The sequence below is a fragment of the Amphiprion ocellaris genome, chromosome 4 (genome assembly GCF_022539595.1).
Source record: "Amphiprion ocellaris isolate individual 3 ecotype Okinawa chromosome 4, ASM2253959v1, whole genome shotgun sequence".
NCBI classification, from domain to species: Eukaryota; Metazoa; Chordata; class Actinopteri; family Pomacentridae; genus Amphiprion; species Amphiprion ocellaris.
This window is the reverse complement of record NC_072769.1, coordinates 10,013,753-10,032,511: the sequence shown is the minus strand read 5'-3', so window position 1 is coordinate 10,032,511 and position 18,759 is coordinate 10,013,753. Positions and strand designations below refer to the sequence as shown.

The following is an 18,759-nucleotide window of genomic DNA, read 5'->3' as shown; positions in this document are numbered from 1 at the left end:
ATTAGATTAGATTTGACTGCATAGAGTATAAATATTAAGAAAAGCAGTTTAGCATCTGACCAGAACTGCATAAGCTGCAGGAAAGGGTAATTATACACAGCATGAGTGTATACAATACGATACAGTATAATCAGAATGAACAATATAAAGTAGACAATCTAGATGTACAGGTAGGATACATAGTGGTATGAACAGTACAACTAGTATGAATGGTATAAACCATATGAACAGTGTAAACAGTATTATGCTACGAGAGAAGGGTTGTTGCTTATATATGGTCCGCTTGAGGATGAAGAATCAGATAATGAGAAGTTGCCCTGACACATTTTTGTACAAACAAGAGGATGAATCTTAATGATTTCAGTGATTTTCACCTCTCCATGTGTGTGTGGATTTGTTGGTACTTAAAAAAAAAGATAATTAATAAAAGTAAGGATATAGGTGTTATGAAGGCTATTTCATGTTAAAATAGAATGTAAAAAAATGAGAATCTGCTAAAAAAAAAATAGAGGATTGTTGAAAAAAAACATGCTATTAAAATGGGGCTAATTTGTGGGCAGTTTAACATTAAATGAAAATGTGTGTGTGTTGTTGATTGACAGGTCTAGTCGGTTTTTCTGAGCTGGTATCACAGTTTTCCTGGTAAAATTGTGTGTCATGTGCTCCAGCAGCAACTTGACATTATAAGGTTTCATAATGTGCGCCCAAACAGAAATGCTCTCTGTTCGATTCGTAAAAAAACATAAAAGCAAAGCAGCGGTGAAAGGAGCTCTGGCGAGTGGCGTGTATCCAGAGGTCTCGCATTTGCATCGGCCTCTTTCGTATTCGTGCTTGTATGTCCGCACTGTATGTCCCTGTGTGCTTGCTCTCTTACAGGCATGCACAGTTGTTTGTACGTGTGAACCACCAAGGTGAGCGTGTCTGCACGTTTCCGTCTTCCTGCATGTGTGCCTGTGTACTATACTCCTCTGTGTGCTTGTGTGAGCGACTCTGTGGAGGATGGTTGTCCCTCCGGTGGAACAAGCCTAATGGTTTGTTTACATCCTCTCAAGTTTCGGGGGGGATTTACAGTCCCTGTGTTGGCCAGCGAGGACGAGGAGGGAGGATCCACTGAGTCAGGAACAAACCTCTTCATCTGCATCCTCTTCCTCTGTCTTGATGTAGTTCTGTCCTCTCTCTACATCTTCCTACTCTTTCCCACTTCTTGCCTCTCCTGTCTCTCCTCTTCTTTTTTTTTCCACAAAGTGTCTCACTCTGTGGGGGAGAACACCTGTCTTTACAGTCTCTCCACATTCATCTAACATTCTTTTTCTTGCTGTCTGTCTTTGAAAGTGCTTTTTGCTCCATCACTCTTGTCATTTGTCTTGGTCTAGGCCCTTTCTTTCACTTAGTCTCTCTTCCATTATCTCCCTGTCTCCTTGACTTCTCTCTGTTTTTGGCTTGATCCTGCTTTTCTGTTCATAGTACTCCCTGTCTGCCTCTTTCCTTGTATCCTTTTATTCTTTTTAATGTGCTCAAGGCACTTCTCACCTTCTGCCCTCCTCTTGTCTGTAAACGCAGCACTAATAACATACAGTTAGAGTACTGAGCACGTATGCACATCCCCCTTTACCTCAGTCCAGACACCACAGACACTTACAGTGACGTGCACGTAGACGCACACAGCAGTGGCATGTTAACGTCTGCTCTTCACACCATTCTCTTGTGACACAACACGGGCTGCAGCAGCTGCGGGCACCGATCTGCAATTCATAGCGCAGTACCACGACCTTCACCTCAATGCCAACACCTAGCTGGGTTTCACTCCAACTCTGCACCGGCCAGGGACTTGACACAACTTCTCTGCTGCAACATGCATTTTTCAATGCAGACAGGTGTAATATGAACCCGGCAAGCCAGCATTTGAATCAGGTTTTATGAGTTTTAATGTGGAAATGGTCATCAGGCATGTCTTAGATGCTTCAGCCTCTGCTCCTGGTAAAGCATGTTTCCAGTAATAGATCACCTTTCGTACTGCGTCTAGGTTTGACAACCTGCGTCCACATGCCTGTGTGTGCTATATGATGCTAAATCAGAGCAGTGCGCTTACCTAAAAACAGTCCACGTTGGTCAGGTAGAATCAAGTATTTCCATTGATCATATTAATGTCACATCAATATATTTTTAAAATTTTTATTCGGTATCAGTATAGATAAATGTCTTAGCATTTTTATACTGTTCTACTTGATGAAAAAACACTTCTAAAATCTACTAAAGTCAAGGATTAATCATTTCTTGGTCTGTCATTTTCCATTGCTCCCCTTTTTCCTCATCTTGTCATAACCATTGTCTCTGTGACAGAAAAATAGCCATCTAACTGTCTCTGCCATTAGATTTGTGCGTATAAATGTTACTGTGTGTGTACAATGGCCTGTCTGCATGTGTGATGATATGATGAATAATAATAGTTTGGCTGATTAATGGTTGTGTCCGAGGGGAGACGTGCGTCCCGGTTCTATGCCTCAGCTGGCCAGCACTTTATCCCACATTAGCAGGAACTTGGAGCTGACAGGTATCAGGTTAAGTCGCAGATGGACGCGTCACCTCAGTTTTGTTTCACTTAAAGGTCAAGGAAAGCAGTCATCGAAATCAATACACAAGTGAAATCATTTTTGGAAATATAATTGCCATTTAAATGTGATATTTCAGTGGCTGCTGAGTCTGAAAAATGCCGTAGTGATCATTTGTGTTGATGAAAAAGTTCCAATCAATGTCAATAATCTGAACTTTGGGCAGTTTTTATTTTTTATTTTTTTTTTTTTTACAATTTTCCGTCTATTTTCAAAAATGAAATTCTCAGCTGTTATATTTTGACAAAACAAAACAAAGCAGATGTCAGGATTCATACATAGATGGATGTTATGTCTCACTAATGGCATTAAATGGATTATTTTTCCAGGCTGCCTTTGACTGATAACTGAAGCTATCTCATCAGCAGTACAGACAGGATATAAAGGTGACTTCAAAATATGGTAATGGGTAACTTTGTTGTTTCCTGTATGATAACTTTAGTAATTTAGTGACATTTTGCAGCAATCCAAATCTGTTGAATGCAGAGCCTGACACCTTCTCAGTTAAACCTGTATGCACTTGTTTTTTGTAGTTTGGTGCAAATACTGGTAAGAGTCTCTTCTTCTCCTGACAAATGCATATGTTAACTTCTGGTGCATTTCATTCATTTTTCTTTCCTGCACATTGATGTCTTGTGTTTATGGCACTCCGATTGTACAGGCTGGCCTACACTGATAACTTGTCTTTGTCTTTTTCTCTCTCACTCAATCACTATCTTTACTATCTGTCTGTCTTGTTCATTTGCCCTTTCTCTGTCTTCCCTGCACACACACACACACACACACACACACACACACACACACACACACACTAATTACACTCCTGGTCCACCTATTGACTGTCAGGCCTACAGCTAAAGGATAATCTTATCTGGAGAGAGCAGCCCGGTGCACTGCACACTGCCACCCAGTTGATTAAATGTGCACAGAACAGGGGCAAGAAGATTGCATGCATCTGTGACTCAGTGTGCACGTGTGTGTTTGTGTGTGTTTGCCATGATAGGCAATGAAATTGCAAAGTGATGGGCCCATAGCTGTGCCAGCAGTATGGGATCGTGGATGTATGCATTTATGTAAGAACGTGGAGGAGATGGATGTGAGGAAAGATGCAGCTGTAGCTACACAGGGACGAAACATAAAGTTTTCTCACGTGCACGTTTTCAGTGTGTATTATGTGTGTATGTGTTAAATGAAGTTAAGTGAATAATTTTAAAGCCTGACAAGTGTTTTACACAAAGCTGGAAAACCGATTTTTATTCAGAAAGAAGAATCAAACTCTTTTTCTGCAAAAAAGAATGAGCAAACGACTGGGCAAATGTAGCTGAGTTGTGAATTTTTGCATAAAATATTTATTTTGGATCGTCTAAGTTAACATTTTTAAAATATAGGCAGGATGAAAATAAATCGCACCTATCTAAAATGGTCCATTCATGTGGATTAGACTTTAAACTTAGTTTTTTTTTTGCAAACTTGAAACTTGTCAGGAAGTTAATTGTAACATAAAAAGTGCTCATGGGTTGCAGCAGTGAAAGATACCTTCTTGTTCTTCTATATTCCCTGCTATTTGCTGACAATGGTCAACTTACTGCGGTCTAACATTGAATTGTTCCTTTGTCCACATTTCCACCACCTCTCCATTACTCAAGGTGCTATTGGCCTCCTAATGCAGCCATCCATCAGTATAAAGGGCTGAATGTTTGTGGAGGGAAAGAGCTTATGAGCTGGGAGAAGTAATAAACTACTGTTTTTCCTTCTGTTTCATTCGTTTTAATTCACTCATTTGTTTTAGTTAACGTGAGCCACGTCCTGCACAAATAGCAATCCTGATCCTATGACTCCTCAAGCTGCTATATATGGTAGATGAACTTTATGTTGTCTGACTATGTTGTGTTGGAAGTATTGCATTTTCAGATAGATAAAAGAGGATCATACCAGCACTGCTAATCAATACTTGTCGGTGCTCATATTGATGCTTTTTTAATTGAAAGAGGAATGTACTCTGGTAGTTTTACTTCTGGTATAAATAGAAACTACTATTACTATTGCAAAAAAAAAAAAAAAAAAAAAAAAGTCCAGACAGAGACTTTGGCCATTTATTTGTATTTTACAACACTCTTATAACAGAGAGATTAAAATTGAAAATATTGATGTATCTCTGCATGAGCTCATTCATTTTTCTGTTTATGAGTAGGAATCAGTACCAGTTTAAGACTTTCTAGTAGTAGTAGTAACAACATCTCTCCTCATTTTTGCATACATTTTCATGCCCTCAATGTGTGATCCTATTTACACACATGCTTCCCACACACTCTCATTCACTCAGTAGCTAAGGAAAGCACACCGGGCTAATTTAAACAAGCTGTGAGCCTGGGATTATTTGCGTGCTTTGCTATCATTACCTCACCAGTATTTCACTCTTTCAGGTGGAAATTGACAAATTGAAATCACACGAGGTCCAAGATGAGAAAGTAGGGATGTCACGACGCCACAAATTTTATAGTCTGTACCATTTTCCATACCAAATTCAACACTGACATAATAAGTCAGTCAAATGAATGCATTTCCAAATGGATTCTTATTTGATAAAACCTGCTGCAGACAGCGCGCTAACACACACACATACGTGCACAACATAATATTTTGACAGGTTCAACAGCAATAACGGCAGCCTGCTAACGTTATGAGCAGCACCCGGCTCAAGTTATGAGCTATAAATAAAAGAAGTGCTACAACTGAACTCAGGGCATGTGAGCTATAGGGCTATATTTACATTTTTGGAAAAGGCCAGTGTCAACAGAAGCATATAGCATGTCATAAGACCCATGTCGAGCCACGCTCCAGTTCAGAAAATGGTGGTAAATCCCAACTATTGTGAAAATGAAGTAGTAATTCTGGGCGAGGGCTAGATCCGCCTTAGAAAGTTGATGTTAGCCTTTGTCACCATTGTTTGTGGAGAATGGCTACTACAGATGGACCTGCCACAATTTCCAATGGTGGCATGTTAGGTTAGAAACATTTTGACAACATGTTGTCACTTTGAATTCTGTGAACATATCAGGAGGTCTGTCTTTCAGCTGCTAATTGAGCATTAAGGTGTTTCCTAAATGTTCTGTAAAAAGCATTCTGGCTTTTTGTTCTCTATTACTTGCCCTTGATAATCTGACCCAAAACTAAATATCTCCTTACGTGGCTTAGTAGTTTGTTTTTGTTTTTTTTTTCTTGTCAAGTATTTTCTGCACTTTTGGTACCATAGAAAAACAGGCCCTTATTTTCAGAATTTTGGCATCAACTTAGCACCAAACTATTAGTTCTCCTGAAATCCCCATGAGGAAGGTTTCTTTTGTTTTCTCCAAAGTTGCTCTTGCAAGTCTCCAGTGTTTTAGTACCTGCCAAGCATAAAATAGTCTCTGTTCTCGCTGCCATGGTGCTCCCAGAGGGCATTACTGTGGCCCCCTACAAGTGGAACACAGTGATTATCAGAGCTATTAGTGTAGCTGTTACCTCACATTGACATTCAAATGGGGATGTGTGGCTGCCTGGCCACCGAGGAGCAGCTTGTTGGGCTGTATGTTAATTATGTCCTCGCTGATACTTTTGTTGTTCACAATAGTCCTTGTATGATCTCAAGAACTTGTCTGTACAGAAGGTCATTTATTCTGCTTGTAAACATGGAAAGGGGCACCTGTGCTCGAATGTGATAAATGTGGAATAGAAATTATCGTCTCGGCCAATGAGACATCACAGTGCATGTTATTAGTGAAAGCAAACTTTATTTTCTAAAACATAATTCAGCCAGATTAACCAGTTAGCTGTTCTTCAGAAGTGCATTTAGTGTAATATGTGCTTTGATTTTATACTGACATCCATGTTAGTAGTGTGTGTGTGTGTGTGTGTGTGTGTGTGTGTGTGTGTGTGTGTGTGTGTGTGTGTGTGTGTGTGTGTGTGTGTGTGTGTGTGTGTGTGTGTGTGTGTGTGTGTGCGTGTGCGTGTGCGTGTGTGTATATATATATATTACATAGTAAGACTTTGCAAAAATGGGGATTTTTTTTATTTATCAAGAAAAGAGATTCTTAATCTAAACAAACATGTAACATGACATCAAGCTTAAATATCCATCTACACTCACTCATCTACACAGCTTTGTTTATTGCATCATGCAAATACACTTTACTGTGTATGAAACAGTGTAAATATTTCTTACTTTTTTTTAACTTAAATTCTTTGGAATTGCTGCATTTGCTGATTATTTATTTGCAACACTTACTATTTATTGCAGCATTTGATTTCTTTTAAAATCTTTTATGCTTCTTTAAAAATTCCTTAAACGCAGCATTTACTGTAATCTACCAAATAATCAGTTCAAATTCCTTCCATATGAAAACCTACTTGGCAGTAAAACAGATTCTGATTCAGTGGAGACAGAAACAGATTTTGTGTGTAATGAAACTTTGTACTATATCAAAACCCTTAATTTATGTCACTTCTGGTGCTAGCTGGATATCAGTTTGTGTCTTCCTTATTTTCAGAATCCAAATGCCAAAATGCTTGTTATGTGTTGTGGAAACTAAAGGCAGTTTTTGAGATGTTGATCTTACCTTGGTTTACCTGGCTCTGGTTTACCTCATTAGAACTCATCCCCAACAACAATAGACTTGTGCGAGGCTTTTTCTTATTAAACTGATTCAGCAGCTCCTTGGCTAAGAGCCACCAGCTTCTGCTGCATTAAAATAATCAAAAGTCAAGTTGAAAAGCTTTCATCACTGCCTTGGTCTGAGTGCACCAGTGAAGCCAAAGTACTTGAGGCCTTCGATCTTTGACGAGTGCTGTTGTCGCACACAGAATAACGAGGGAGATTATCTCTCAGTGGACAGCAAATGGTTCTACTCTTTCCTCCATTCATTCTTGCCTGTCTTGGTTTATTTCTCTCACTCATCTGAGTTCTCTGCATGCAGAGGCATGGAAACAGAGTGACATACAGGGATGTGCAGCCTGCTAATCAAAACTCCTCCCCTCCCTCTTTACTGTGTCTTTCCTCCGTCCTGTTCTCTCTTTTCTATGTTGCTCTCCTCTGTTTTCCTTTATTTCCTCTCCTTTTCTTCTTCTTTCCTTTAGCTTCGCAAACTTTGCCCCTCTTTTTCATCTCCTTCACTCACTTTCTTGATGACGGTGCTGTAGCATTATTGACCGCACGGAAATGCAGATGGAGTCCAGATAGACCACATATTGATCAATAAAGCTTAACACAGCTATGTTGTTTATTCATATCACCAGTGCAGCCGTGTGCCTGGGTGTCTGACAGCAAGTCTGGACCTTTAAAAGCCTTTAGAAAGGAGAGTGAGCTTTTTTAGCACATCTTTTTGCGAGGTTAATAAAATGGAACCGTTTGTGTGTTTTGTTTCTTTAAATTGCAGTTTAGCTCAGGCAAGGCCTGTGTCATTACGTTAAAACACTAGGCGGGAAGAAATTAATGAGATAAAAATGAATTGAGAAATTGAAAAATGATTGAAGTATGCATATTTTAAATTAAGTGCAACTGATTGCAACGTGTGGTTATGATTTTCTGACGGTAAGCTCAGACACAATGCATGCAATTAAGTGTTCCATAAAATTTCTTCCTATCAGTACATTTAATAATCTTATTACTTCTTTACATGATTTCCCATGCAGACATGTTAGTTGTCACATTGTACTGTGCATGGTGCCATTTGAAATCTGGAGCATTTCTTTCTTCAGTAATCTGGGCTGCATGAAAGTGCCATGAATCCAGTACAGAGGGTCTGCCTTTATTCACAATAGAAAAACTATTGTATACTAAAATTTGAAAATAATAATTGTAAATAATGGACTTCTTGCATGATTAACATTCTGCTCAACACAGTGATCTTCATCGCACCTTTTCAGTTTACTGAGAACTTCTGCGGTGAGGTTTTCCCACAAAGCCAGAGCTCTCCTTACAGCATATCAGCGCTGGAGGATTGTCTAGCAAAGCATGTTGACATTCTGCCATTTGGGGAAAAAACACTTGTTAGTATTCCTTTAAACCAGTGACAGTTGTCTTGTGCAGCAACAGTGCAAAATAGTGTCAGGGGGGAACTTGTTTTGGTGGAACATGAAATATACCTGATGGGCAAACATGCTTGAATGTCCTTGTTAGATCGCAAATCTTCTTTGTAAGTGTGCACACTTTGAATCTTTAACAAAATGTACCACTTTAAGTGTTTACTACAGAGGTAACTCACTTTGTCAGCTGCCAAAGGATCTTAATGCAGATCTTGTGTGACATTTGCATAATTTCACTTCCTCACAAATAGGGAAAAACTCTTCACCTTATATGCAAACTTTATGCTAACTATCAAATGTTAAGAATTTGTACTTCTTCATGAGCAGGTGGCATTCATCACATTGAAAATAGCAATTCACAGCAAGTTTGTGTAGTAAAGGTTTGTTGCACATTGATCCACTCTTGAGTAAACCAATGAACTAAGATCTTCAAATCACTGGCTTAACACTGTGTCGTATATTATTTTTCCTTAAATGCGGAAATGGTGTGGAGTTGAGGGGTGAGTTGCAGGGCGAGATGCACCAGCAGGAAGCCTTAGTGAGTTTATTTCACATCCGTAAGAATGCAACCTCCTCAATTAGTGGATTTTTGGTTTCACTGACCTAGACCAGAACCCTGTAAATGGGTGATGATGACAACACGTTACAGTTTATTGGCACTGATTGATGAGCAACAACAACCCAGAGTGCCTTGTCATCAGACAAATCGAATAAAGGCGAGCCAAGTACCAGCCTCTTTGTGCCGGCTGCGCTACGCAACTAAATGATTGAGCATGCTGTGAAGATTCCAGACAAGAGACAGAGTGAATAGTACTTCAAGTGCTGCAGCTTTTGCTCAAGTGATTGCCTGTTTTGCTTCAATGGGGGAAAATAACAGGGCTTTTCAACCAGATGGTACAAATTTTTATTTGTTACAGCGCAACCCTTCCCTTACAGGGAGCATCGGGTTCTCACCTGAGGACAGTCATGTTGTCCTCTAACATTTCAAATTGTCACACTGGCCCTCATAAGAAACAGAAGTAATTCAGGCAAGTCCTTGATAGTATTAGAATGTGATGGCCACTACAGCTCATCAATGATGAAATAAATGGATAAGGACACCACTTGTCTAAATGAACATTGAATTAGGCTGATGTCACTCTTTACTGCCTCTGTAACTCCATGTCCTTTATATGCCTTTATCTCTGTCCGACTGTACCTCGCTGTCGTTTTCCGAAACTTCGTCCTCACAAAGGACTTTCTCCCGATTCCTTCCACCCCTCAGTTTGTCCTCTGCTGCCTCGGTGTCTTTCACTCCGTACCACTCACCTCCCTCATTTTTGTATGTGACATGAGGAAGAGCGATGGAATGCATCTGCATTATTTACAGTAGCTTCTAACCTGGCTGGCTCACTCTCCCCACAGCCCTGAGCTGTTTTTAGAAACACTGCCTTTGCTTTCGAGACTTCAATGAAAAGGTGAACTTTTATTAATGGAGGCTGGTGCAGTTTAAGGCAGACTGAATTGACATGATGCAAAAAGACCATGTTATGCAATTTGTTCCGGCTGTTACTGTACCCTTGGTAAGAGATAAGAGGGGTGATGTAAGAATTTCAATTAATAACTTAAGATCATTCAGCTTTGGCAGCATGCTGCATTAATAAATTAACACAGAAATGGGCTCTTTTTTTTTATTTTGAACTCTGAATTACATAACCTTTGCTAATACAGCTCAAATATGTTTGGATTCATACAGATTAAAAAATGTTGCTTTTTGATATTCTTCATAATGAATTTACTGTGCCTGACTCTGAATTGTCTCTGAGGTGGACACATTACAGACGGACTAGATTTAGTCTAATAACTAAGGTATAAACATTGACCTCCGTATGAAATAAATGCCTTATGGCTTTTTACTTGCATTCTGCCGCTGTGGAAGTATTAGTGCGTGGGTCTTTTTTTTTTCCAGAATTACAACACTGGTTTTGCTATACAAAGCAATTATGTGTTGGTAATTTCAGGGCTGACCCTGCCGTCACTCAAACTGCCCTTAAGGTTGGCTAAAGTGTCAAAAATATGTCCTTTTGCCTGATGCATTTCATAGTCTTGCGACATGACAGCCCTTCGTTGCACTGCACTTACTGAACTGCTGCTGAACTTTTTAGTGGCTGCCTCTGCTCCACTGCTGCCGTTAAACCGACAATCATTCATAATTTATTATCTTATTAACAATGGATTACGTGACTACTTGTATAAGAAAAGGAAGTGCTTGTCGTGATGAATGAAGCAACAGAAAATAATGTCCCATGTAGCATTCTTCAGCTCATCGTTTTGGTTCTCTTTGCAGTTTTCAGGGAAATGACAACTTGTTGCTTGTTGCCAGGCACTAAATGGCAAACAGCAAAGCTACATTGAGTGGCGTGGACGTGGTGAAACATTTAGCAGGTTAAGAGCCATATATTTCCCTCAGGACCTTGTGGACCACAGAGCTGAAAGAGTAATTATCGGAGTTAACCCTGATGAATGAATGAATACTACTTATGTATTTGCTGAATGTGTGAATAGGCAGCACTCTGCTAATAAGTACACAATGTCAGCTTTAGAAAGGAATAAGTAATATGTTGTGTTTACAGCTTGCAAATCAAAAGCTGGTAGTGGAGATACATGCTGTAACTATTTCTTAAGGAGCAATGATTGATGCATGCACCCAGTAGTTTGTGGTTTTCCTGGCTAATCAGTTTGGCTGTTGTTCACCATGCAACTCCATCCAAAACAAGAATTATTGCTTTTGTATTTCTGTATAGAAGTATTAATTGTGGCTTTTTAGTTAGATTTAAACATACCAATCGACATATTATTGAGCTTGTTGTTTCTCTTGCATTTTATGTTAACTCAGTCTATCTAACTATGGACTTTTGCTTCATTTAGTGCTAATTCTCATTTGACATTTTAGGTCTGAGTACAGAAGCAAAAATTTTTTGGGGTTTGATATAATTTGTCTCAGTCGGTTAACCCCTTCCACACTTTATTCAGGTGTAAATTTAAAAAACTAAACCATGGCTTAAGGGGTATTATTTAAACGATTTAAATTATTTATTGATTAGTCTACGAATATTTTCTCACTTAGTTGCTTTGTCTACAAAACTTCAAAAATAATGGAAAAACTATTTTCTAGAGCCTAAGGTTACCCACCATATTGTATAGTGATAAAAATGTATCAAAAATAACTCAGTTTAGGCATATAAAAGGGGTAAATTGTGAATGATTAATTGTTTATCATGGGATAGTCGCAGATATCTGCTAATTAACTAATCCTCTAATCTAAAAGTTCACTTTCTTACTGTGATTTTCAGTGTATTTCAAATTCCAGAAGTAGATGCCTGCAAACCTTCACCGAGAAGGGAAAAATACCAAACACAGAAAAGGGCAAGCATTTTTATTTAACATGTCTCTCTGTGGCCCAGGTCAGCTGAACACCTTAGTAACTGTTTGTCTCTGATCTTAACCTGCTGCTGTCTCTGGCTCTGTTGTCTAGGAATGTAGTGTTTCTTTTCAAGATGAGTATTTCTTCTCTGACGGAGGAATCTTGCACATATTGTTGAGAGAGCAGGGACCTTGGAGCAAACCGAGACAGAGGAAGTGAGTCATCGTGCTACTGCGCTTTTAATGTTGCACTCAGAAACTTGCCCACTGCAAAGGACACAAAGCCGAGGTGGGCTTGTGACCTTTAACGCATAGACGATGCGTATAATGAGGAAGAAGTCTGGTGATGTAGGTGAGAAATGTGTTTAAAGCAAGCATATTACACCAGGTTTAATGAGCTGTTTCATGCAACAGTTGCTGCTTATTTATTTAAATATACAGGAGCACTCTATAGATGTGTGGTTAACTTGTCATAAGAGAGAAAATGTCCAAGAATAGTGTGTCTTTTTGTACATTTCTGTGTCTATACGCTGTTGGTTTGCATATATACACATGGATGTCACATCTTCATGATACCCTTTCCTGTTGTTTGCACAGATGGAGATATTTTTAGAAAAGTATTTCCCGATACTACCTGAACTGGGTTTGTACGTACGTGTTCACCCTTGATTTACAGCTATTTTCAATTCCAACAAAACTGTGATCTTCAGCCACCTTCCTTTCATTGCAGCGACTAGACATCAATCAGCAGAGGAAATAAGTCAGACGCATGAGGTGTGTAAAATCTAAAAGGGGTGATTGCCACCCCCGTCTCCTGCACCATACTTAATCAGAATTAATCATCACCCGTGGCCTACTGTATGTTAAAGCCTCTTTAATCTGGTGAGTGTCTATTTTTCAGATGATTACACTCTTGTCCCTGAGGCTGAATTGGCCACTCAAAGCTCTGTTGAGCATAAAAAATGACCAACATCAAAGCGAAGCATGAAGACTTACTAGATTCAGGGAATTAAAAGATCACAGTAAATGTTAGGTTTTTTGTGTTTGTTTGTTTTTTTATCAGACTGTTGGGGAATTAAGAAAATGTCATGAATTTATAGTAGCAAAAACACTATGTATAGATTGTGTGTGTATCATACAGTGCCTGTTGGACTGGAAATAATCTATTTTTAGTTTCTTTACGTTGGATTTTTATTCTTATTGAATTTCATGATACATCGAACATGGGTATGACAGTGTTAAAATTGGCTCTCTGGAAGCTGTGGATGCCCAAACTATGCAAATCCCTCCTGATAGGATCTGGTGTGACTGCTTGGTTTCGCATCCTTCCACTCGGCCTGGATTAATGACTTTGGGGGCTTCCATAATTGTTTCATTTATTTTATCGCAAGCCTGTAAACAGGTGCGTGCATCGGAGATTTACAGCAGCATCTAGGTGCTGACACCGTTTTGAGAGCCCACTTGTGAGCTATTTTGGGTGAGCACCTCACATTGTCCCCTGACAGCATTTCACAGCTCGGCCGACAGTTGTGAAAGGTAAAAGTCAGGGAGAGAAGATTGTTGAATCTAGGTGAATATAGTAGATTCAACCCTCCTTTATTAACAGGACCCAGCTCTCACTTCTGAGGTTTCGCTTTAAATTGTGTGGGATGGATGGAAGAGAAAGCACATGACGACTGAACAGGAAATGGGGAGCAGTGTCACTTGTTTACATCCTGAAACACATTAAAGGACTATAAGCAATCATTATCAAACCGTCTTTTTCTTGCCATTGATGCCTCATTTCCCCCATCTTCTTACTCTCTTACTTATAATCAGTTTTCAAAAATTTCTAGTTATCGCTTTTCTCTGTCTCTGATTTAATTTCAGCCCCTCCTTATTAAAGCTGTCAAAGTCGCCTTCCTTTGATGCTCCTCAGTCTCTCACTCTTTCAGCTTCTTTTCTCCCTCTTTGAAATCATTCAGTCATTTCCATGTCTTTCTTTCTCCTCTCTGGGTTGTCTGTCACAGACAGAATATTTTGAAAATGAAGATCATACATCAAAAGCAGACAAAAGTGCTGGCTTTAATCTGTCAAGTAATCATTCATTGAGTGAGTTAAGAGAACATAGTCCTGGGTGTCTAAAGCTAGAAAATGAGCTTTCACTGCACAGCCACAGTATTTAATCAACAGAACATGCTCCAATGCCACAGAGTCATGTCCATTAAAACAAAGTGAGCTTTGTCACAAACAATCTGCAAGTCTGACCTTTTATCGAAGACACATTATTGCAGAAGAAGTTGCCACGACTTTAGTTTGTTTTCTGACCTTTTCCTCAGTGAAGTCTGGAAAATTAAACAGGGTTGCAAATACAAATGCAATAAATAAAGAATGATTGTTGAGTAGAGGGTAATCAGACAGACTATTCATGGTAAAACTCACCTGAACATTTGTTCTTGGTTTTTTTTGTCTTTTCATGGAGTATTTATCTGGAATTGTGTTAAATGATTCCACCATTTATCCCATATTGTTAGGATCAGACTGTGTTTAATGCTGGTTTTACAGGAGAACATATTATTGTGCTTGACTCTTTTACTTCAACTTTAAATCTGCGATTATGAAGAAAGAGTGTTAAACTATCTAGCAGATTTAGATAATAAGCATGTGACAGATTTAGCAGCCGCCTCGCTTTTATTTGCAGTTTTGCCTGTTTTGCATGTTTGTGGTTGGATTTTTCTTTTGCATTGCTGACCTGTACATACAGGGTGCCCACGCAGTAGAGAGTCAGCTGCTCTCACTGAAACACGTTGAATAAATACATGTTGAATACATGAATGAAAAAAGTAACTATACGCTTTATCCTAGAAGCTTCAGTAGAAAGCAACTGGACTTCTCTTTTAGGTTCTTGAAGATGTTTCACCTCTCATTGAAGAGGCTTCTTCAATTCTGACAGAAGAACAAGCTCACTTCTACATCTTCAAGAACCTAAAAGAGAAGTCCTGTTGCTTTCTACTGAAGATCCTAGAATTACCTGGATGACTGAGAATCTACACAAATATAGTTTGCTTACGTTTTGCTTTTACAAATGAAACTCAAATATTCTGATAATGAACAATTTCAGAAAATTTCCATTTAAATTAGCTTTGGATTGAATTCCTCGTTGAAGCCTTTTATTATCACTGTTTATGTAGCTATTTTTTCCTCACCCTGCTGATTCTGTCACCATTTTCGATTACAAAGTAGCTGTTTTGGTGTGAGAAAATAATTGCAGATGAAGGTACCATATGACAATATAAATATGTTATTGCACTTCAGTATGTGGGTTTGTGCATTTTCACATGTTTTTTTTATTAATTCAAAATGCCACAAATGCACTGTTTTAGTCAAATATGCTTGTTTATTTATTGTTAAACTAAAAACAGCAGACCAGTGGGTTTTTTTTTTTGTTTGTTTCTGTGGCTTGTGAGATTTGATGCAGGTTTGATAAAAGCTTCAAAAGTTCAGGTTAACATTCAGAAACTTACTGTATGATCACAAGCTTCAGAACAGCTGCTTAATGGAACTTATAATGAGATTTTTTCTTTAATTTTTTTTGTAAATTTGACCTTGACAGATGAGCATTTTGGTTGTTAACACATCTGATTGCCTTTGAATGCAGCATGTCCCAGCCTGTCCCACTGTGTACCAGGATTTCAGGTTCTCCAAGTTACTCTACTGGTGTCACACTGACCTTATCCTCTCTGTGTTTTTTTTTTTTTTTGTCCTCCAGTACCGGATTGGGCAGCTGTACATGATCAGCAAACACAGCCATGAGCAGAGTGATCGAGGGGAAGGGGTGGAGGTCGTCCAGAACGAGCCGTACGAAGACCCGGCGCATGGTCAAGGACAGTTCACAGAGAAACGAGTCTACCTCAACAGGTCAGTGGAATGTGTTCCTGCTAGATTACTGTAAAGCATGTGTGGAATTCATAGTGTGTGGGGTCCTTTTAGACTTTGTTGACACTTGATTATTGTAAGTTCCTGAACATTTTTACATATGATCTCTTTCCTGGGAAGAATTTTCTTACCTACAGGACATATTCTGAATTTGTTTGTTTAAGAAAAAAGACTTGGAACGTTTAAAGAACGGCCTTTGCCATAATGGTTGAAAATTTAACAAAAAGAAGGAGGGGAGAATCTAGAGAAACTTTTAACAGTAAATTCAAGAAATCTTTTGCCAGTGTGGAGCTGAAACACCACACAATTTATCTCATCAGAAAGCCAAATGAACCAAATGTCTCTTTGGCCCATTGTCTTATAAGCTTGTTCACTGCCTGAAACTTCCTCTTCTAAACTCATTTATTCAAAAGAACAAAACAGGTCAAATTTTATCGTTACCCATGATTTTTCCCAAAGTTTATTAATCCTGGAGTACAAAGTGAAACGCGTACCTGCATATCAAGAAGCTTCAGTCGTTTGATAAGGTTGTGAAGGTTCATACACGTGCTGAGTTACTTATCCACCACAGCTTTATTTACCACCCTATACTGATGCATCTCACTGCATCCCATTAGCCTCTTTGTGGACCTTGTTCCTACACACCAACAGTTTTGTTGCAGGAGACTAAACATGAATCAAACAGATAAATGAAAGAGGCAAAGAAAGTACCAGCAGGATGAAAGGACACACAATATGGGCAAGAGTGTGAAAAAATGGAAGGAGGCCGAGATGCTGTGAGCCGTTTGTCTGAGCACAAATACCTGTGTCAGCGCTCACTATGCCGGGGAACTAATCATGCTGAGTCAGCACAGCTCGGCTCTGCAGAGGAGACCGGGAAGGCAGCACGCACAGATAAGTTGGGTTTCCATTCAGATGTTTTCATTCAGTTTGCTCCATATGGAACTAAGAATATAAATGGGGCATTTTATTTACAATTCTTCAAATTCAATCAGTTACTCAAGGCTCTATGTAGACAGTAGAGAAATCATGGAGTGAATAGTCAACAAATTGCGTACCAAATCTAAACTATTCACAGAGTTCCAAACTGAAAGAAAAGTCAATGCACAAATACCTAGTGTGTTTGAGCATCAATTGTGTGTGTTTTGTGTGTGTTTTCAGCTTTGTTTAAGTGAACTATGGCCAAAATCTAAGGGAGCACATTTGGTCTCTTGAGGCTAGTTAAATCTGTTTCACAATTTATGCTTTGTAGGATTTCACAGCAAACTCTCATCACATGGAGGGGATTTTAGTTGGGGCAAGGCAAGACAGAGAGAAAGGAATGAAACAGGAGACAAAAAAAAAAAAAAAATCAGTTAAAGAATCCAACCATGCAGACTCTCAGGTTTTTATTTCCATTTCCATGTACCATATAGGTGGAGAAGTACAAAGTGTTGACCTTTCCAAAGTAGCTGGCATTTTCTTAGGATAAAATGTGGACGTGCATAAATAACACTCACGTGATATATTGTGGTTGCACAACTTTTCCTGCCAAAAAGTGAAAAGGGGATTTATTAATCATTCGCTCCACACCGACCCCTGACAAATACATCTAACACATCGCTCACTTCTGAATGAAAAAAGGAAGCTAACGCATATGGGAAGCTGCTATCTGCAGATAAAGATCAGGAAATAACCAACCCCACAAGTGATTCCTGGATGCTTGGAGTTCAAGAAATTTCTTTGGGCTATGTAAGATGAAGATAACGCTGTGAAGAATCAATACATAACTCCACCATAATTAACTATTGTTCTGCTCCATTCAACTGCTCATCCATCTGGCTGCGCAGCGACTAAACATTTAGCTTCGATTCAGCAGCAGGGGAGTCAATCTGGACCTGCTCTGTGAAGCTTCACCCACCTCATTAGCTCCCACATTCTGCCTCATGCGGTACTTCACTATTTAGCCCGATCCCATCCAAACTGAATACTGTTTTGCACGTTTGTTCTATCGCTAACTTTCATTAAGAGCAGAGAGCATCTTATGATTGGTTAAAGTGTTGCATTTTCTTGAATGTGGTCGCCTAAACCAGCGTGTCTTTTTTTTTAAATTTTTTAATTTTTTTTTTTAAATACACACACTGGCTTTGGCAGGAAAGCAGCCACCCATCATGCTCGCACGCTTGGCAACGTGGGTTCTCTCTCGCGGCAGATATTGGCAAAGATCTTTAAAAGAACAAGGAGGGAATGGGAGAAATCAGCAGATGGAGGTGTAGGAGGAGTGTCAGTCTCTTTTGTTGGGGGAGAGAGGGGGAGAGAGCCTGCCAACATTCCCAAAATGTGACTGTCAAACACGGATTTTATTCACAGCGATCACGATGCAGTGAGTGCCATTTTTGTCTGAACAGATTTTCTGTCAATCGAAGGAGATGGAGATGAACGCAGGCTGCATGGAAACCATAAAAAAGTTCTGAATGCAGCCACAGTTCTAACTTTTTATTATTATTTTCGTTCACAGCTTACGATTAGAGAATGTGAAGCGCGTAAAGTCCTTTGAGAGCGCATATTGGCAGTATCATGAAACTCTGTGAACAATGAACACATGGTAGATAATACAGGGAGGCTCAGGGTGCCAAAACTGGCTTATAAAAAACTCTCAAGTCCAGGGCTGAAACTAAAGGAATAGTTCAACGTTTTAGAAACAAATTTATTTGCTTTCTTGGCGTAATTAGGATGAGCAGATGGATACGATTCATATATGTTTAATTAACATGTAGGAAGTGCAACATTAGGT

General features: G+C 39.2%; 1 protein-coding gene across 1 annotated transcript in view; it reads left to right on the top strand.

The window, feature by feature from the left end:
* LOC111568048 (phosphatidylinositol transfer protein cytoplasmic 1) overlaps window positions 1-18,759 on the top strand; it is an 81,602-nt gene that overhangs the window by 46,107 nt on the left and 16,736 nt on the right. Inside the window, exon 2 of the mRNA XM_023269500.3 lies at window positions 15,820-15,968. Coding sequence (XP_023125268.1) covers window positions 15,820-15,968 — 149 coding nt within the window. The remainder of the gene's footprint in view (window positions 1-15,819; window positions 15,969-18,759) is intronic.